This window comes from Periplaneta americana, chromosome 5 (assembly GCF_040183065.1).
Source record: "Periplaneta americana isolate PAMFEO1 chromosome 5, P.americana_PAMFEO1_priV1, whole genome shotgun sequence".
Taxonomy (NCBI): domain Eukaryota; kingdom Metazoa; phylum Arthropoda; class Insecta; order Blattodea; family Blattidae; genus Periplaneta; species Periplaneta americana.
Window position 1 is genome coordinate 189,413,112 of NC_091121.1, and position 22,868 is coordinate 189,435,979.

General features: G+C 36.1%; 1 protein-coding gene and 1 non-coding gene across 3 annotated transcripts in view; one reads left to right on the top strand and one right to left on the bottom strand.

Annotated features, from left to right (window-relative positions):
* Positions 1–22,868, top strand: part of LOC138700354 (trypsin-1-like) — a 44,741-nt gene that overhangs the window by 14,372 nt on the left and 7,501 nt on the right. For both annotated transcript variants that reach the window (XM_069826925.1, XM_069826926.1), the window contains 3 exons: positions 1,664–1,805; positions 9,246–9,362; positions 20,354–20,506. In XM_069826925.1, coding sequence (XP_069683026.1) covers positions 1,664–1,805; positions 9,246–9,362; positions 20,354–20,506 — 412 coding nt within the window. The remainder of the gene's footprint in view (positions 1–1,663; positions 1,806–9,245; positions 9,363–20,353; positions 20,507–22,868) is intronic.
* Positions 21,436–21,507, bottom strand: TRNAD-GUC (transfer RNA aspartic acid (anticodon GUC)). The gene has a single exon. It is a non-coding gene; the product is annotated as a tRNA-Asp (tRNA).

Here is a 22,868-nt window from a genome sequence, read left to right on the forward strand (position 1 = left end):
GCGAAATTTACAGCAGAGTCCGTATAGGCCAGTTTCTATCTGATGCTTTTCCAATTCACTGTGGGCTAAAGCAGGGAGATGCACTATCACCTTTACTTTTTAACTTCGCTCTAGAATATGCCATTAGGAACGTTCAGGATAACACAGAGGATTTGGAATTGAACGCGTTACATCAGCTTCTTGTCTATGCGGATGACGTGAATATGTTAGGAGAAAACCCACAAACGTTTAGGGAAAACATGGGAATTTTACTGGAAGCAAGTAAAGAGATAGGTTTGGAAGTAAATCCCGAAAAGACAAAGTATATGATTATGTCTCGTGACCAGAATATTGTACGAAATGGAAATATAAAAATTGGAAATTTATCCTTCGAAGAGGTGGAAAAATTCAAATATCTTGGAGCAACAGTAACAAACATAAGTGACACTCGTGAGGAAATTAAACGCAGAATAAATATGGGAAATGCGTATTATTATTCGGTTGAGAAACTTTTGTCATCTAGTCTTCTGTCAAAAATCTGAAAGTTAGAATTTATAAAACAGATATATTACCGGTTGTTCTGTATGGTTGTGAAACTTAGACTCTCACTTTGAGAGAGGAACAGAGTTTGAGGGTGTTTGAGAATAAGGTTCTTAGGAAAATATTTGGGGCTAAGAGCGATGAAGTTACAGGAGAATGGAGAAAGTTACACAACGCAGAACTGCACGCATTGTATACTTCACCTGACATAATTAGGACCATAAAATCCAGACGTTTGAGATGGGAAGGACATGTAGCACGTATGGGCGAATCCAGAAATGCATATAGAGTGTTAGTTGGGACGCCAGAGAGCAAAAGACCTTTGGGGAGGCCGAAACGTAGATGGGAAGATAATATTAAAATGGATTTGAGGGAGGTAGGATATGATGGTAGAGACTGGATTAATCTTGCACAGGATAGGGACCAATGGCGGGCTTATGTGAGGGCGGCAATGAACCTCCGGGTTCCTTAAAAGCCAGTAAGTAAGTAAGTAAGACGCATTCTACAGAATGTCTCATAATTCTGGAACCATAGGCCAAATCCCTGAAATACTGTTTCTTCTTCTTTACAGGAACTTCTGAAGCAAGGGTGATCTATTTAAGTAAAGAGGAATGATATTCAAGCTATCCTATTTGTTGACAGCCGCAATTACAGGGAATTTGCCTTCGAATTAAATCAGTTACACCGTGAAAGAGCGCCGATTACACAAAGCTGAGAGGGGAATCTCATTAAAAATTCTGGGAGACGTGGCAGACAAACTGCTCGGTGGATCACGAGACTGTCAACAGACAAGCATTCAAGAAGTTTCCTCACGCAAGTATTGTGTAATCGGCGCTCTTTCAGGGTGCAACCGATTTAATTCCAAGGCAAATTCCCTGTAATTGCGGCTGCCAACAAATAGGATAACTTGAATATCATTCCTCTTTACTTAACCAGATCACCCTGGCTTCAGAAGTTCCTGTAAAGAAGAAGAAACAGTATTTCAGAGATTTGGCCTATGGTTTGGGACTTATGGGACACTCTGTATAACGACTGTACTTAGCCTATGGTTCTACACTTATGGGACACTCTGTATTACGACTGTACTTATGTGCAGCATTTATTGTTAAACAGGTTATTCTCTAATTTTTAATCTACTTTTCAGGTCTGACCTATCATTTCTCACACTTCATGCAGGATCTATTTATCTCAGCAGTGGAGGTACAATACATAACGTGTCTGAATTTATTGTCCATGAAAACTACGACTGGTATGACTCCTTTATAAACGACATTGCTGTTGTTAAGGTAAGAATCCGACTATATATTGATACTTGATATGACTCAATGGTCAACAGATTCTTAGTAGATAGAAAAGTTTACTATGAAATTTATTGAAAAGTAATTTATGAGTACTGATAGTAAACATATTCCGTATTATTTAGTGTATAGATCAATAAACTGTAGTATCGCTGAAAACTTTTAAATGGCACATACTTTCTGATTACTTATTCCGTACACATTAAAATAAGTCCAATCTGCAATAAGATTTCTTTAATTAAACATGATCGCATGTTTATAGATTTCTTTCATATGAAAGTCACAACATTTCCTCTTACTTACTTACTTACTTACTTACTTACTGGCTTTTAAGGAACCCGGAGGTTCATTGCCGCCCTCACATAAGCCCGCCATTGGTCCCTATCCTGAGCAAGATTAATCCATTCTCTATCATCATATCCTACCTCCCTCAAATCCATTTTAATATTATCTTCCCATCTACGTCTCGGCCTCCCCAAAGGCCTTTTGCCCTCTGGCCTCCCAACCAACACTCTATATGCATTTCTGGATTCGCCCAAATGTGCTACATGCCCTGCCCATCTCAAACGTCTGGATTTAATGTTCCTAATTATGTCAGGTGAAGAATACAATGCATGCAGTTCTGCGTTGTATAACTTTCTCCACTCTCCTGTAACTTCATCCCTCTTAGCCCCAAATATTTTCCTAAGCACCTTGTACTCAAAGACCCTTAATCTGTGTTCCTCTCTCAAAGTGAGAGTCCAAGTTGCACAACCATACAGAACAACCGGTAATATATCTGTTTTATAAATTCTAACTTTCAGATATTTCGACAGCAGACTCGATGATAAAAGTTTCTCAACCGAATAATAACAGGCATTTCCCATATTTATTCTGTGTTTAATTTCCTCCCGAGTATCATTTATATTTGTTACTGTTGCTCCTAGATATTTGAACTTCTCCACCTCTTCAAAAGATAACTTTTCTTTTTTTATATTTCCATTTCGTACAATATTCTCGTCACGAGACATAATCATATACTTTGTCTTTTCGGGATTTATTTCCAAACCTATCTCTTTACTTGCTTCCGTAAAATTCCCGTGTTTTCCCTAATCGTTTGCGGATTTTCTCCTAACATATTAACGTCATCCGCATAGACAGCTGATGTAACCCGTTCAATTCCAAACCTAATAGCATACTCTAGAGCAATGTTAAAAAGTAAAGGTGATAGTGTATCTCCTTGCTTTAGCCCACAGTGAATTGGAAACGTATCTGACAGAAACTGACCTATGCGGACTCTGCTGTAAGTTTCACTGAGACACATTTTAATTAATCGAACTAGTTTCTTGGGAATACCAAATTCAATAAGAATATCATATAAAACTTCTCTCTTAACTGAGTCATTTGCCTCACAACATTTCTCTACGTTTAAAAACTTTACCAACATCTCTGTTATTTAAAATATACAGAAACAACAAAACTTGGCATTCTCAGACGACAAAAATGTTTGCAATTCCCAAGTTTTTCCTAAAACGTAAGCAACAAACTTAAGCAAACTAGTGTCATTACAAACTCAAAACAATTCAAATAGACCGTATGTCGAAGTCAGAATCTCATCACAAAAACGATGCAAACACCAAACGCAAGCAATTTACAGTTCCATCACACACCCAGCAGTTTGAAGTACACGACATATACAGGGACATCACTTTATTTTTACTTGCATATTTATTGTACCTGCGTTTCTGAATGTACTTGACTTCCACCCCTTTCACTAATCTTCTTGTTCCCGTCAGTCACACAAACTTACGGCCGCTGTCGCATCCGAAGTATGCTAGCAGTGAAGTAAACAGTACAAATTATAGTGTGTTTCAGAAATATGGTTACGTTTTCTATAGAAGAATGAGCCTATATTATTGAAGCTTATTTCCAGGGGCAGGCATTTATGGAGATTAATGTTATCATTTGTGGTTTTAATATTGGTGTCGGCGGAGATTGTTGGAGATTGATTTGTACTCTTGGGGGGTATTAATGGAAATTTTGGAAAATACAATTATTTTGAAATTGGAGTATTAACTCAGTATGAATATTACTTTCCAAATAATTAACATTAAAGGTTCGTTGGATTCTGGTAAAGGTGTGGTATGGCTAATAAACAATATTTGTTGGAGTGAGGCTGTATTTAACACACATTCATTAAACACGAAAAAACTGCAGCCCTCAAATTAACACTTTCAAATTATTGGTGACATGTTGAATTCTCCGTCTTTTGAGTTCATTAATGTAATCAGAACACCTAGAATACCATGTAATGTAGCCTACTTGAATGTACAACAAATTCAAAAGAAAAAAAGTCCTAAAAAGAACTCAGAATAAGAAATTCGCTATAAAACGACACAATAATAATAATACGCGAATGTCTTCATATTTCGCTATTAGAACTCTATTTCGCGATTTGTAGTGATTGTTTTATCCGCATATTATTAATCAGAATCACTTAATTCGTAAAGATTAGTAATAATCTATTGTATATCTATTATGTCGTTATTTTCGCGATCTCTATAAACACCCGGCCCTGCTTATTTCGCACAGGTACGGTGTGCAGCATGACTGAATAACTTTATCTGTGTGGACTGAGCAGAAGTGAAGATTAGAGTTACCGAAAGTACGGTAATATGCTGATTAAAGTAGCCATTATTTCATGAATACAACAGCCTGAGGAGTTACGTTTGTAAAAAAAAACTGTTACTGCTCTACTGCATTTTGATAAAATACCGTAAATGTAATAAACAAACTGAAAATCGTAATATCGTATTTCCCTGTAACATAAATGGATACACTACTTTTCTCTCCTCCTATAGCTAGTAAAATGATTTGTTTACATATTGCACTAGTAATACCAAACTCCTGTAATGGAAGGGGGTAACAGTGTTTCCGAGTATAGTCAGGTTAATGTTAAAAATGTTGGTAAAAATAAAGTTATGTCCCTGTACAATTCAAACAATATCAAGAAGTGCCCTAAAACAAATTCTACAGCTCCCAACGAACACGCTAGACCAGGTATGCTCAAAATTATAAAAGCGCCGATTACACGGATGATGCTGCACTGCATAACACACACAGTGTAGGAACTGGGCTCCGCAACTACATTGCAGCACCGCCCGTGGCATCGCTCTCACTGTCTTACAATTACGGATAATAAACTGAATTTGAAAAAGGAAATATTCAGTTATTACATTATTTATTATATTTTATACAGTTATGATACTATTATATCATAAATAATGTTATTTTCATATTCCACATTCAACATGTGTATTCTTTTCTGCAAGTAATCGGAAATCTATTTCCAACGAATTTACTGCAATGCACAAAAGATTCTCATCTGTTAATCGGGATCTACGTTTGGATTTTTGGATTTAGCAACCTTCATTCTCGAAAATAATTGTTTGCACACATATTTCGAGTGACAGCGAATAAGCTCATCTTGGGATATTGCGTTTTGTTCATTTTTTAACACTTCTATGCTTGGCAAGTCATATTCTCTGCATTTAGTTCAGAATAATTCTGCGTTACTTTGTAGATCAATTAACTCGTCCTGGAATTGCACTCTCACAGATTGTACCAAATTTACTATGAAAGATTAACAAAAAGATTAATATCACTTTCCGTACGTCTAAAATCATTAACTCTGTGTTCTGTGAATTCACATTTGAGCTGTTCCAGTACAGAGATGTAATTAACTATATTTTGTTCAGGCACCACACATCTCTTTACAAGTTCACCATCCGTGAAGGGTTTTTAGTGCCTTAGCTAATTCCCAACATACTACATAACTTGCTCCTAAACAAAGACTCGAACTGTTCGACTCTCTTCAATGTTTGGCCTATCATGAAGTGCTTTCAATTTTTGAAACTTTATTGCACGTTGGACCCCTGAAAAATTATTTTATCATAACATGTATTTCTATTGGAATAAAATCACCACAATAACAATAGTTGCAGTAGTAATAATAATAATAATAATAATAATAATAATAATAATAATAATAATAATAATGTTGATATATGAATACATATTACAGAAAACAGCTTCCCTGTCACTTCGGCATGTTCTGGATGGCAGAGCGTATAATGTTTTATGTTGCTCAGTAGTATTCCTGACAATACCTTACAACATAGCAAACACTTTACGTTTTCACAACAAAAATACTCTTCCTCCCACACTGTACGGAATGATCGTTTGCTTACAGAAGGTTTTGACTGTGTCATTGTCCCGCACTGTTCGTACGTTTACTAAGTACTTGAACTGCCTTCCGCAGTCATCCGTCGAGCTTCGAACGGGGAACAGCACGCTCTACATTCGAAGGTTGTGATTACAGAACGTAATCGGGAGTCAGAGAATGAGCATACCTGCGCTAGACCATATGCTTTATTCAGATATGAAGTGTAAAGGTCTTGGTCTCTTCAAAGCAGAGTGGGAAGTCCATCTTCAGCACGCCAATACTTGTCGCGTCCTCACACTGTCAGCCAATCCCTACGTCACAGCCACTCGAGATCTCTTTACTGAAAGCACCGAATGCGTCAAATCTTTGCAGTTAACCGAGACATCCAACGTAATTAAAGACCCACGAACCAGTTTGTATGACGCTCGATGTATGAGGAAAAAACTGCGAGAAAAGGAATTAGAGGAGTGGGCTCAGCTACCTCAGAAAGGTCTTGGCGTAGAGCTATACAGCGAGTTTACTCCGGCGAATTCCTGGATACGACATCGTGAAGGCCTAACCTCTAGCGAGTGGCGCGAAGCTATTAAAATGACTGCACACGTGTCTTCCGTACGTTCCCTTCCGGGCAGGACTCGGGACAACATCCTCTGTCGGCGATGCCACAGAGAGCCAGAAACACTTGCACATGTCCTGGGCTCTTGTCCGCACGGTGAAGTACTCCGTTACTCACGACACCATAGAATTCGTTCGATGATCGCCGAACAGTTTAGATCAATAAATTTTCAAGTATTCGAAGAAGTACACGGACTGGCAGACAAATGGCAGTACAAGAAGAACAGACATGATTGCCATCCCGCCAAATAACAACAATGGCTACATCATCAATCACAAAGTTAGATTTGAAAAACAAAAGAGCCAACCTGAAGATGTAAATAGCGGAAAAAACGACACTATGTACGTACCATTCCATATTTCATGAACAAATACGGTCTACAACAAATTGAAGTAATAGGCCTTATGGTTGGAGCGTGCGGAACTATTCCCGGTTTCTTCTTCCAGACCTGACAACGTTTCGGCCTACAGAGGAAGGCAATTGATGATATCTTTCTTGCAGCTCTGAGAGGATCCATATTTCTACTCCGAAACCATCTCTACAGCCAACAGTGATCTTCAAATAATTAAGTAGTACCTAGTTATTTATTCAATCATTTCTTGTCATTGTTGTGTGACTCCATTTGACTTAAACATAATTATGTATGCTATTTATACAGGGACATCATTTTGTTTTTACTAACATTTCCGATATTAACCTGACTATACCTTTGGATTAAAGATTAAGAACCGGAAACACTGTTTAGTCGATCTGGTTGGCAAGTTGGTATAGCGCTGGCCTTCTATGCCCAAGGTTGCGGGTTCGATCCCGGGCCAGGTCGATGGCATTTAAGTGTGCTTAAATGGGACAGGCTCATGTCAGTAGATTTACTGGCATGTAAAAGAAGTCCTGCGGGACAAAATTCCGGCACATCCGGCGACGCTGATATAACCTCTGCAGTTGCGAGCGTCGTTAAATAAAACATAACATTTTTAACATAACACTGTTTATTTCCCCCTTCCACAACCAAAATTTGACGACACTAGTGTAAAATACAATACAAATAACTTTACTAGGTATAGGAGGGAAGAAAAGTAGTGCATCCGTTTACGTAAACTAGGAAATGTTACTATTTTGAGTTTGATCATTTTCGTCGGGTTTTTATTTAATCAAAATACAGTACAATATTAACAGTAAGTGTTTTTACTCACTAACTGAACTATCCAATCGGACGCATTTATTATGCAATGTACAGTATACTGTCTACAGCACATTAGCATACAATATTTACAGTGAATTTTTAAAATAATCAAAATATGGATATTTAAATAAATTATTAAAAATGATGGTCGTTCATTTCGATAAAGACTTCAGTTCTTTTGTGCATATTATCAAAAACGTTTTCAAGCATATCTTCTGAAATTGAATGTATGGTTTCTTGAATGTAATTATTTAATTCTATTGCTGTAGGATGTTAGGAAACACAATTGTTTTACAGTAACCCCAAAGAAGTAATGCAAAGCACTCAAATCAGGCGAAATGGGGGAGCCATATTCCTACGCCTATTGAAATAATTCTGTACCTACTCTATAACAGTGTACCTTACGTACTGTCAATTCAATTCTCACTTCTACCCGATCCGTATAGATAAATTTATTGATATATGCTATTTACTGTCCGTCTATGTGGTTATGTAGGAAGGTTTTAGAAAGGAGTGAAATCACGTGACACTTACTTTTTATTTAAATTATTTCAAATAGTTGTATAATATTACGTAGAAGTCCAATTCCTAATAACAAATTATTTCAGAAAAAAGCTAAGACAGCCCAGCCAGTAGCCTTTATAGAGGGGCCAGCAGAAACGGGTGGGGGAAATCGGAATGCGACGTAACTAAACGGACGCACACTACCTGTCGAAAATATGATTCAATAGTGAATGAATGTTCTTTCTTCACTGAAAAATGTCATCATATTTCTGGACACATACTATACTCACACACTCTGTGTTGTTTACCATGATCGTAGATTACTTTAACTGCATTAAATGCAGTATTGCGGCTTTGGTTGTGTGTGGAAGTTTGCTACTGGCAGTGGGAGTGAAGTACATTCAAAAACTCAGTTACAATAAAAATTGAAGTAAAAATAAAATGATGTCCCTGTACTTTCAACTGCCTATTGCACAATATGCTCTGTCTTTGTGGCAGTCTATTAATACCGGGAGCTGTTATCGTTTAGATAAATAAATAAATATAGAAAATCTGAATAGTTCAATTACACGTAAATAATATACGTCTCATAACAAGTTGCTGTTTACGGTCCGTCTATCTTAATGTCCTCTGTCATTTGATATCTTCTTTTGACCCGAATTTACTTTCCATTCACCATTCTAGTGGATATTTCAGTAGGCGGTTTCTTCACTTTCAGTGAACGAGACAATTTCTTTTTCTCTTCCTGATCAGCTTCAGTGTTATTCTTTCTTCATCTATTCCTTCTAGCACAGTCTCATCAACAAAGATCATTAAAAACGACATAAATCCTCATTCATCGGCACTTAGCCATCATTAATGCTTTAATACGTATTTTTAACGACTTGAATTTAATTCAATATCGGTTATGTTTTTATTAATTTTCAGGTATCGAACCCCTTCCAAATCGATGGAGTGGATGTGAAACCCGTTTCTCTGCCTCCTCAAGGACAAACTCCCGCTGATGACACACTCGCCACTGTCATTGGTTGGGGTCAGCTTGAAGTAAGTTAAACTACATTTTAAATTTGATTTAAAGTTCTTATATTAATTCATGGTTGTCGTCACCGAAGGAGTTGATTTTCAAGTTATTTTATAATAATTACAAATAACAATTTCAAATAATACCTAAGCAATTATAATTCACAAATCAGGAAGGCCTCGTTGACCCCTATGACTTTACATTATTATGTAATATTAACGGATTCTTTTTCATAATTACGTAGAAATGTCCAACCTGGTTTATTCCGAAATCTGTTTCATTTTCTTAAAAAAAATTATATAGAAACACTTTGTGGATTTGCTACATTTTTTGTTGTACAGAGTGGGCACAAAGTCCCGTTACTCTCCACAAATACCTCAAATATACACACTATTTATACAGGGACATCATTTTATTTTTACTGACATTTTTAATATTAACCTGTCTATACCTTTAGAGAACCGGAAACACCGCTTGCTCCCCCCTCCAAGACTGGAGTTCGATGATACTGGCGTAAAACACAAATCACTCTACTAGGTATAGTAGTTCATCCATTTACGTAAACTAGGAAATTCGCGATTTTGAGTTTGATAATTTTCATTAGGTTTTTCTTTAATCAAAGTACAGTACTGTATTAAGAATAAGTGTTTTTACTCACGAAGTGAGTTATCCATAGGAATGTATTCATTATGCAGTGTATATTATACTGTATACAGCACATTAGCGTACAATATAGAGAAAGAAGTTAAATTGAAAAATAATCATAATATGAATATTTAAACGCAATTTTGAAAATGGTGGCCGTTCATTTCGATACAGGCTTCAGTTCTTTTGTGCATATTATCGCACTATAGACTATTGCATCTAATTCCAATTGCCAGTTTCGTCCTTCGTACTAGTAACTCATGTTGAAATAATTCTGTACCTACTCTACATACTGTAAATTCAATCTTTACTTCTGCCCGACCCGAAAATATAAAATTACTCAGACATGCTATCTACTGTCCGTCCAAGTGGTTATGCCGCAGGATTGTAGAAAGGGAGGAAATCACGTGACAGTTAATTGCTTAACGAGGCCCTTTTATTTAAGTTAAATTATACAGCTATATAATATTACGTAAACTTCCAATTCCTAAGAGAAATTAATGTTTTCAGAAAAGAGCTAAGACAGCCCAGCTTTTACAGAGGGGCGAGCAGAAGCAGGTGGGGGAAATCGGGATGCGACGTAGGCAAACGGACAGTACCTGTGCGAAAATATGATTCAACATTGAAAGCTCTTTCGTCACTGGAAAACGCGAACATATTTCTGGAACGTACTATACTCAGTAACTCAGTACTGCTTACTATCTGCTGTATTGGTTCTGTGTGGAGTTGGAACTTCCTTAGTAGAAGGGGTGGGAGTGAAGTACATTAAAAAACTCAGGTACAATAAAAATTGAAGTACAAATAAAATGATGTCCCTGTATAATTCCGGTCATAATGCAGACATACAGTAGCGTGCAAATTAATCCGAACACGACATATTTTTACATTTTCTGTCATTGTTGGCCTCACAGCTGCTCATACCGCTTTAATTCACATCTGTAGTACGTGTAATTCCATTGTTGAAGGTCTGTCATTATTTTTTTTATAATATGTGACATTTTGCCTGTCGTTTTGTACTTATAAGCATTTCAGTTGTGTTGAAGACTTAATACTGCAATCCTGTGTACATTCTGTCGTCTTCACAAATGGATACAACTCCACGAAAACGGTCTAAAATTATAACATTAGCAGAGCATCTTCTATGACACAGAGGCAAATTGCTGCAGAATGTCACAACGGTTTGGCTACTGTTAATTCGACCATAAAACGATACAGGGAGACTGGATCCATCACACCCCAAGAAAAAGGAAACTGTGGCCGGAAAAAGAAGACTTCACCTGCAGATTATCGTTTGTCAGGAAAAGTAAATTAAATCCTAGGCTAACTGCTGTCGACTTAACCCGCGAGTTAATGGCTACCACTGGGGCGAATATTCACGTCACAACAGTGCGGCGTAGGCTTTTGGAAGTTGGACGAAGGGCTCGTAAGCCTATTAAGAAGCAACTGCTAACCCCTGTTATGTGCAAAAAAACGCTTAATGTGGGCAAAATTACATCAACACTGGACAGTGAATGACTGCAAGAATGTACTTTTTTCCGATGAGTCTCATTTCGAGGTCCACGGCCACCATGTTTCTTACGTACGGAAAGGATCCGAAAAAGTAACAGCAGCTCATCTCCAACAAGCACCCGAATACCCCCCCTAAAGTAATGTTTTGGGGTTGTTTTACACATGAAGGGCTTGGAGCATTAATACCTATCAAGGGAATGATGAATTCTGACAAATATATTCACTTATTGGAAACCAGAATCGTACCCCAGCTGCAAAAATCATTTCCGGATGGCAGAGGTGTGTTTCAACAAGACCTGGCACCATGCCATACGTCTCGAAAAACTACAGAATTCTTCAACAAGAAGAATATTCAGGTACACCCCTGGCCAGGCAACTCACCCGACATCAACCCCATTGAGAACTTGTGGTCGATTTGCAAAAGAAGAATGCAAAAAATGGATTGTTCTACAAAGGAGAAGATGATTTCTACCCTCATTGGTGTATGGTTTCGCGATGAAAAAGTGAAGAATATTTGTGGGAAATTAGTGGAATCCATGCCAAATCGTCTCAGAGCTGTTATTAGGAACAAGGGAGGCCACATAGATTACTGAAGTATGTCTTAGATCCTTTTTTTATCCCTTTTGAGTGTTTTTGCATAAGTAATTACGTTGTTCTGATTAATTTGCACGCGACTGTACATCCACTTTACACTAACTGTGTGTCCTAAGCGTCCCCCATCATTCTCCTCACACAAAATAATGCGTCGCCAGGTTTGTTGTGACATTCGCCTCAGCATTGCTGGTGTAATCTGTTGGAAAGTGCGACACACGACGTCCTTCAATTCATCAATGGTGTCGTGCCGTTCCTGTGCAACAATGCTTTTGATGAAACCCCACACCGCATTGTCACAGGTTTCCACAATGCTTGATTGGCCATGGGTCACTCATCTTATCAGCTCTTCTCGACTGGCCACCTAGCAGCCCAGACCTCACAACAGTTATTATGATCGGAATTACATAAATAGTGTGTATATTTGAGATATAGGGAGTAACGTGACTTTGTGCCCATCCTGCATAGTAACAATATGTTAAAAACCAAACTAACATTCGAACAATATAAAACAGCGGAAAGAGTTAATACTTCATACAATTTTATTAGTCTTATTATTTATTTTAGTAGTTAGCATTATCGTCTACATAATATCTCTCTCTTTCTTTCATATCTTATTGTTGTTATCTAATGCCGGGCTTTGGCAACGAAGCCATTAGCGTTCTTGCTCTCCAATATTTCTCTGTGGTGGATCCATCAGGTAGAACTTCGTAGGTTTGTAGATGATCTTCAGTCATTTCTTCTTCTTTGTTGCATAGAGGGCAATTTGGATTTGTGTAAATTTCTATTTTATTCAAGTGTTTGGCCAAATAATCGTGTTCTGTAAGCAGTCTGAATTTTGCTACTGCATATTTACGTGGGATTTCTGGAATAATTTCTGGTTTTTTTATTAAAATGCTCCATTTTTTATCTTTGGCTTTGGTACACAGTGCTTGGTTTTGCTTGATTTTTATATTTATTTTTAATTAGTCTTTTGATGGATGTAAAAGGTAGGCTTGTATTTGTATTCTGAATTAAATTGGATCCTTTTTTGGCAAGAAAGTCAGCAGTTTCATTTCCATCAATTCCGCAATGTGCAGGTATCCATTGCGATTGAATTCTTTTCTGTAGTTTTTGAAGTTGTTGGATCATTTTGTGACATTCTTTAATTTGGATTGACATCATTTTATATGAATTTATTGCATATAATGCTGCTTTAGAATCAGAGAGAATGACAGCATTTTGAAATTTATCTATTCTGTATAGTAGGTGTTGGAGTTAGATATGAATAGCCATTATTTCCGCATCAAAATTTGTTGTATGATGTCCTGCTGGTTGATAAAATGAGAATAACGCACAGGTAATTCCTGATCCTGAGTTGTTATCGATAGTAGACCCATCTGTGTAGATATGTAACCATTCTTCTGGTGGGTATCTATTGTTCACAGCTTCTAATGCCAGCGCTTTTAGTACAGGTTTGGAAGTTTCAGATTTTATAACTGGTTCTTCTAAATCTAGTTGAATGTTAATTGGTTCGAAGGTTAGAGGGTTTTCTCTGCTTAAAATGTTTTCTTTAGATTTAGGGAGATTCAATTCTGTTTTTATTTCCGTGACTTTGGACAGGAAACTTGTTTGTGTTTTCAACTTGGTTGGTTGTAACAGTCTTTTTTCCCATATTGTTGTTGTTAACCGTAGCATTTTTTCATGATGTGTTAGTGCCTGCTCCTCTAGAGTGAGATATATTGGAGGGTTCTGGGTTAGGGTTTGCATTGTCGTGATTGGGGTTGATTTTGCTGCACCAGTTATTAGTCGCAGGGCCTGATTTTGGCATACTTCTAGTCGATTCAGGTTGAAATTATTTGCTGTTCTTTCATATCTTTATTTCCTATCAGTATATCTGTAAATTTAGACAGTGAAATCTGTATTTACTTAATTTGAAATGTAAATATGCAGTTACAATAAATAAAATTAGAATCGGATAATATTACTAAAATGAATTTACTCATTGCTAGGCTTCGTATTCCATCTACCTAAAGACTGAAGTTAAAGACACATTGGGTATATAGTACGCCGAACACAGGTACTGCAACGGATAAGGATGTAAACAAACACATCGTCGCTGCGTGTTCGTGGAGTACAGTCAACTGCCGACATTCTGAAGCTATACTAGTAACACATGCTTGAGCCGTGAGTTCGTTTTCGTCGTGAACTTTGCAGTGAATAATAACGTGCATTCGTAAGTTACGGAACTTGAACATTTGTGGATGTCACTTTAAAATTATTTTATATTCCAAGAAATTCTTTGAATAGCATATGACGATATTGATGCGTGATTTAGTACAAGGTATTTGTATTGTCTGATATTTTTTCGTGTTTGATTAGGATATTACATGTCGCACATCACTGAAAACCCACTAATTTTCTATGTACTTTTCTAGAAATTCAATAAAATGTAGATTATTTAATTTATTAATTGGAATGTTCGTACTGAACATCATGCTATGTTACAAAAATCCAGGCTAAACGTCGAGTTAATATCTTCATAATATTCAGATTGTAATAGTACTGTTTTTTTTTTTTTTTTGATTACGTTCAATACACTTTGTGTCTTTTGGTATTGCAGTGTCTTTCAGTGCACTGTTTTTGTCACTTTTACGTTTATTTTACACAATTTATATGTAATGTTGTCTATATTGACAGTGAAAATATTAGTTCAAATATCCTCAACTATTTCCCGCAATATTACAAGCTTGAGCGTCTTACCTATAACGTTTTGCCTCTGTAATGAACCTTCACTTAGCCACAAAGATGTACAGGAACAACATTTTATTTTTACTTCAATTTTTATTGTACCTGAGTTTTTTAATGTACTTCACTCCCACCCCTTCTACTAATGAAGTTCCAACTGTCTTCCAGACAGAATCAAGGCCGCATGTAGTAAACAGCACTGAGTTAGTGAGTATAGTACGTTCCAGAAATATGTTCGCGTTTTCCAGTGACGAAAGAACTTTCAATATTGAATCATATTATTGCACAGGTACTGTCCGTTTGCCTACGTCGCATCCCGATTTCACCCACCTCCTTCTGAACGCCCCTCTGTAAAAGCTGGGCTGTCTTAGATCTTTTCTGAAAACATTAATTTCTGTTAGGAATTGGACGTAATATTATATAACTGTCTAAAATAACTTAAATAAAAGGGCCTAGTTAAGTAATTAACTGTCACGTGATTTCCCCCCTTTCTACAATCCTGCGGCATAACCACTTGGACGGACATGGTTTCCATGGTTACCAAGTATGTTTGCTGTTATGTTTATGTTTCCATCGTGAATGATGGTATAACTTCTTGATTTTACTGTAACGTTAAGTTAACGCTTACGTTATGTATAATTTCACAGAGTTGGAAAATGCATTGCGGTAGAAAGGCATCATTTTGAACATTTATTACGCTAAGGTACGATGCTTATGAAATAATACTGTACAATACCGGTACAGTAGTGATACTCTGTGTACCTACCTTTCATCAATGTTTAATTATCTACACCAGAGAAAGAACCATGTACTACAAAATGGTTTTACAAAATCTGTTTATTTTGTGATGAGGAATAAGAAAACAAAATAAAAATATTGGTTCCCATTAAAAAACGTATCTTGACCCTCAAATGACCATTAAAATGTTCTCCAAATAAAACATGACAAATGGTATTTACTTTCCTCCATAATATCAAGCAACTTTTATTCAAGACATTTCTTTCTACAATGCTTAGTTTTGGAGATATTGGACAGTATCAACTTAAGTGGACCACAAATGGTTAAAAAACAACAGACACAATGTCTCATTGCCTCCTTGCCTTCTATGATGTTGGAATGTTTCGAATGGGTCCAACCATTCATTGCTCTCTTCGTACACAGCCATTCATAATTTTTGTTGTTATTTACGTTGGTGTAAGAACAATCGAAAAGTGCTTCATACGAAAGTTGTTTAGTTTTTTATGAGGAATGAGGAAACAACATAAAAAAATGTAGGTTCCTATTTTAAAAAAATTAAATTGATCCTATGATAACCATCACAACGTCCTCCAAATAGAACACGAAAATGGCATTTACTTTCTCCCATAATATCAAGCAACTTTTATTCAACACATTTATTTCTACAACGCTTAGTTTTTTAGATATTGTACAGTATCAACTTAAATGGTCCATCCCGTATATATATATTTTTTTTTTTTCACTTTTCCGTCGAAACAAATGAATGACGTATCAAGTGGACATAATACTGAATGGCGCTGAACTAAAGTCTAAGTGCATAAGATAAGCACAGGGGACAGATGATTCAGTAAGTATCAAACCTGCCCTAACTTGTGTATTATGATCATTACACCAGTTACTCTGTTGACACATCAACAAGAATTAAATTTCTTCCTCGAACACGCGTAGAAGAGTCATTTCTCCATTTCGTCACATATTGGAAGCATGTCTCGAGACTGTGCGGAAATTTCTTCCAATCCGGACTAAATCCAACAATATAGTAGGAACGAAAATGAGCTGTAAATATCTAATATGCTATGAAATCGGGACATTTTGATGCGTGTGTAAATTAATTCGGGACTCGGGACGCAATGCTCGAAATTGGGACTGTCCCGGAAAGTACGTAACGGTTGGCAAGTCTAATTGAGGACCGTTTTTGCAAAACTTGCTAACTGAAAAAAAAAACTAAATTTTACAGGAGAGACAAAACACTATAGTAAGCAAGTTTTGCTGTATGTCTTACTTATAGCAGAAAGCAAGTTTTGAAAAAACGATCACACTTTGACACACTACAATGAAGACAAATAACCCAATTTTAATAAGAAGCTTTGAACATCATGTAGAGGCCTGCCTTATGTTAATGAATCCATCAAAATCTCAATTTTGCAAATCTTGCAGTTAGCAAGCTTTGCAAAAACGGTCCTCAATTATCACATACACATTTGCATAAAAAGCAAAATCTGAATGAATTTTCTCATTCAAATATACAGGGACATCATTTTATTTTTACTTCAATTTTTATTGTACCTGCGTTTCTGAATGTACTTGACCCCCACCCCTTTCACTAATGTCCATGCTAACGTCAGCCACACAAACTTACGGCCGCTCTTGCTAGCAGTGAAATAAACAGTAGAGAGTACAGCGTGTTTCAGAAATATGTTGCATTTTCTATAGAAGAAAGAGCTTATATTATTGAAATCTATTTTCACACAGGTATGGTGTGTAGCATAACTGAATTTAATCTGTGTGGACTGAGCACAAGTGGAGATTAGAGTTACCGAAAGTACGTTACCCTATAATATGGTACGCTACTTAACAGCATTATTTAAACAAGAGTTTTGTTTTACTGTTTGTAGGTATGAAGGACGATGATGGAAACTGGAATTACAATATAACCGAATGTGAACAACATTTTTTTTCACAATTTCCTGATTATATCATTACGGAATATTTTCGTAGAAATGTCATTAATCTGGTAGATAAATTTAGAGCAACAGAGTGTACAGAAAGGAAGAAAAGTGTAACATGGCCAACAAAGGTGACAGAAGATGTTGTAGAAGATGCTAGAGAAAGGATGTAGCGAGGTCCTAATAAGTCGGTCAAGAAGTTAGCTGTAGAAATTGGGGTTTCTTACGGAAGTGCTCACAACATTCTCAGGAATAAATTAGATTAGTAATATGCTGAATAAAGTAGACATTACATAATGAATATAACCGCCTGAAGAATTGAGTTTGTGAAAAAAAATTGTTACTATTGTACTGTTTTTTGATAAAATACTGTAAAGTAATGACCAAACTGAAAATCGTAATACTCTATTTCCCTGTAACATAAATGGATGCACTACTTTTCTCTACTCCTATAGCTAGTAAAATGATTTGTTTACATATTGCACTAACAACACCAAACTTCTGTAATGGAAGGGGGGTAACAGTGTTTCCTAGTATAGCCAGGTTAATGTTAAAAATGTTGGTAAAAATAAAGTGATGTCCCTGTATATGCTCATATGTATATACGCGGGTCATTTCATAAGTTATGTCAACTATATTATATCAGCTAACAAAGCTGCAGAAATATAAATTCACTATAAGCGATTGAAAGTCACTGGAATGTTCTTCGCAATGCTAGTACCGAATTGGTCCGGGTAGAGCAAATTGAAAGATGCGTAAATACAAATCTTTGTTTTATTATGCACAAAAGGAAACGAAGTACAGTAGTGGCAAAAAAAAAAACCGGACCGATCCTTGTAGCTGATTTCAGAGCCTTGTTCATTCCAGAGCAAGATAGATTGGTAGATAAAACTTTCGTAGTTCGAATCCTGCCTTATTCCTTATGCCTTGTTCCTTATTCAAATGTATTCCCAATACTTTTCGATTGCAGCGATATTTTACTACTTAATTGACTTATTTAGTATCAAACTATTGTTAGAAAAAAGAAGAGAATTTAATGTAGAAACCCATATAGGTTTATTGATTTTGTGAAAGCTTTTGATAAAGTCCGAAGAGACCTTTTATTCGACATATTGTAAGATAAAAATATTCCAAATTTGCTATTACAAAATATAATAGAAATCTACACAGACAGCAAAATAAGTGTCAAAATAAATAACTGTATATCCGAAAGAAAATTAGTTAATAATGGAGTTCGACAAGGTTGTCCACTATCACCAACTTTATTTAATATCTATAATAAATGAAATTATTTTAAAAAGGAACCAAATCTACACATCAGGAATCAAAATAACCAGTGCTCTAACATTAAATACCTTACTCTATGCCCATGATCAAGTCATAATTTCCAATTCAGAGGATAATTTACAAAGAGGATTGTATACATTAAATAAAATATTAAAAGATTTTTGGATGGAAATTTCAGCACAAAAATCAAAACTAATGGCATTTTTAGGACAAGACCCAGTCAGAAGTAAGATAATACACAATAACCAATGCCTCGAACAAGTGCAAAATTTCAATTATCTGGGTTGTGAAATATCTTATCAAAATGAAAAAGATGTGAACAAGAAAATTACCAAATTGACACAAATTCTAGGAATAATAAACAATACATTAAAAGCTAAATTAGTACAAAAATCTACAAGAATAAAAATATATAATACACTAGCATTACCCTCCCTTTTATACGGAAGCGAGATTTGGACATTAAAGAAAAAAGACATGAACAGAATCAAAGCAACGGAAATGAAATTTTTTAGGAGGACAGCAGGATATCTCTTTTAAATCGAAAAAGGAATGAAGAAATTTTAGAACAATTAGAAGTAGCGTCAGTAGAAGAAAAAATCAGCAGATACAAATTCAATTGGCTAGATCATGTAAGAAGAATGGAAAATTCAAGAATCCCAAAAATTATGATGCAGTATAAACCTAGAGGACATCGTCGACCAGGAAGACCTTTAAGAAGACTGCTAGATGGGGCCGAAACAGGTCTACAGAGGCCTAATTCGTAAAGGATGATGATGATGATGATGATTCCCAGAACATGAATTTCACCAGCAATCAATCCTCAAATATTAATTGTCAATATTACAGACATTATTCTGTATAACAAATTAATAAATCTATAATTATTCTCATAGCTAGCAGTGCATATGTCTGTACAGATTACTGTGCACTTAACTGCGGAATCTCGGCCAAATCAGTCACTCAGTTGAGTGCACTCCTAGTATAATGGCAGTTGACATTGGATATATACATCAACATATATGCCTAACTTGGAGTCAGGCTATAAATGGAAACATTGAAGGAGGAGAATTCAATCCGGTGCTGTGGATTGAATTCGGCGTAGCTCAGTGGTCAGAGCGCTTGGTACGTAGAACCAAGGACCAGGTTCGATCCCCGGCGTCGGAGCGAATTTTTCTCCTCAAATATTAATTGTCAATATTACAGATATTATTCTGTATGAGAAATTAATAAATCTATAATACTATGCACATACGTTCTTAATTTTTAAGTGCATGCTTAGGTGTGATAAAATTGAAGATATTATTAAAAAACAACTCTTGTCAAAATTGCTATTTTTCAGGAGAATAATCAAAATAAATAGAACAACACATGTCAGCTGTTTCCATACAACTGGTGTTTATCCTTGTAGCTATTGCACCTAACATGTGTCGTTTTTTGAAGCCTATAAACATTTGAAATAGTAGCAAATGTGTCCTTAACTCAATTGCATTAAAAATGACTAGGGCTGTTTTTGTAATAATGTCTTCAATTAGTATAAGAGATTCAAAAAAATGTACTTGTTTTTGCAGGAATTTGGACCATATTCCGACACCCTTCAGAGAATTAATGTCTCCATCGTGAATCACGACCAATGCAACAGTATCTATGAAAGTAATAGTGAGCATGTATACGATAGTCAGATCTGTGCTGGTGTGCCACAAGGAATCGGGGGCACGTGTCGGGTAAGTACATTACTCTGACCTTTAACAGAAGAATTTTACATTTTCTTATCCAATCTAACCACCTGAAACCAAATTCATTTGGAATATTTTCTGATTTACGTACTTCTCCACACTCCTTCTTAACAAAGTCTCTGCTGGGAATTATTTTTCTCTATGATTATAAAATCGTCATTTAAGATTCATTGACTACAGTGCTCGCCACTACAAAGTTCTTTTTAGAGGGGTGGTTCCAAGTGCCCGCGGGTGGTACAGAGGAAGCATACGCATTGTCTATCCTTACAGTTCGACAAAGAAGGAAAAGGGTACAGTCTAGTTGCGCCACAGGAATAAAGAACTCTTAGGCCGGGATTACGATCGACGTTCGTTTGCATTACGTTTCGTTGCGTTCATCTGTTCGTTGAATTTCTACCGAACGTTCAGAGGCTGTGTATTATGATCGACGTTCGTGACAACTATCACGCTCTGCCGGCCATAATGAGTACTGAAATGCACACGTCAGTCAGTCAGTCAGCTGATTATGATGGACATTGAATTTTATGGTAACTTTGAGACAAATAAAATAGGCCTACCGGTATTACAAAAAAAAATTACGACAGAATAATATAGAATGACAATAATAATAATAATAATAATAATAATAATAATAATAATAATAATAATAATAATAAAACCACATACTAGGGAAGATTGTTGTACCTTGAAACACTTTTCACATTTTTTTTTTTTATTTTGAGGAATGAAATGTTTTAAATGAATAAAAGCTTGAAATAATTATTGAAGTTTCCTTTACAACTTCCTGTATGTATTTTCGTGTTCTACAGATCTATTAAGGAGGAAAAAATAAGATAAAAGAATATGTAATGTGCAAATCAATATTTCAGGTATAACTCCCTGTAAAGTTGATTTGAATAATTTCGAGGGAAAAATTGTTCCGGAGCCGGGTATCGAACCCGGGACCTTTGGTTTGACGTACCAACGCTCTACCACTGAGCTACCCGGGAACTCTAACCGACACAGATCCAATTTTTCCCTCTATATCCACAGACCTCAAAGTGGGCTGACAACCGTCAAGCAACCAACTTCGAGTGCACACTAACTCCGTGTGACTTAAATTGTGGTTTTCTGTTAACGAACAGTGACGTGTATTATGCAAATCAATATTTCAGGTATAACTCCCTGTAAAGTTGATTTGAATAATTTCGAGGGAAAAATTGTTCCGGAGCCGGGTATCGAACATCGAACAATTTTTCCCTCGAAATTATTCGATATGTAATGTGTTCGAAGGTACAACAGGTTCATGTACCTTGGAATATACCCTTTTGTAATTTGGGACACATGGAATATAAGTGGGAATATAGCTGTAAAAACTGACAATCATATTTAAAATATATTTCCCATCATAAACAAAAGTAGGCTTCTCTGATTGAGATTTTATTTCTTTTGGTTTTGTGTTAGAAAACGTATATCAATGAACGAAATGTTTACTTCTGGTACTAAAAAAATGATTTCGTCCACAGAACTCACACTTTGCAATAAATCAAACCTAAATTACGACCAGAGCTATTGAGCGACTTTCTCTACAATCTACTTCAGTTTGAGTCCTCTAGGTAGCAGCAAAAACTAAAAAAACAAAAAATGTTCAAAGCTATACTACGCTGAAGGTATAACAGTCTTCCCTACTAAATAGCTGGACTAGTGCGAATTACGAATATATTATTTGAGGTAAAAGCCCCTTTATTTCGGGTTAAAATAAAATAACGTATCCAAAATAATGTAAATAAATTATTAAAAAGATAAAAAAAAATAGGTTTACCCCAGGCTCGAACCAGGGCCCATCTACACCACGACCAGTCTCTTTACCATTACACTACGGGGATATACGAAATGCAATTGTTGAATTAGATGTTATAAAGGCTTTCATGTTTGCTGCCTATAATGTTTAATCTTAAACAAAATGTATTTTATGCCATATAGAGGAAATATATTGATGTGATGTGACATATTCAATCAAAGATCGTTTCTCGTATTATATAATTTTTAATTAATATGATTTTATTTAATATTTCAGAAGCAATATGTCGCATCTACAACTAAAGAAGAGATGAAAATATATTAAGGGCTCTTGTTTGGTGATTGGTTGACGTTCAGCTTACGTTACTTCGCGTTTGTGAAAGCTTGTCCTTGGCAATGTTGAATCAACGCCGTCATGCGTTCGTTCATTCTAACGTTGATCGTAATGAAATACACGGAGCATGCATTTGTCGAACTTCAAAGTACTTCACCGCAACGCAACGTAACTCAAACGAACGTCGATCGTAATCCCGGCCTTAAAGACCCGGTGTACACAGACTCAGACGCGGCG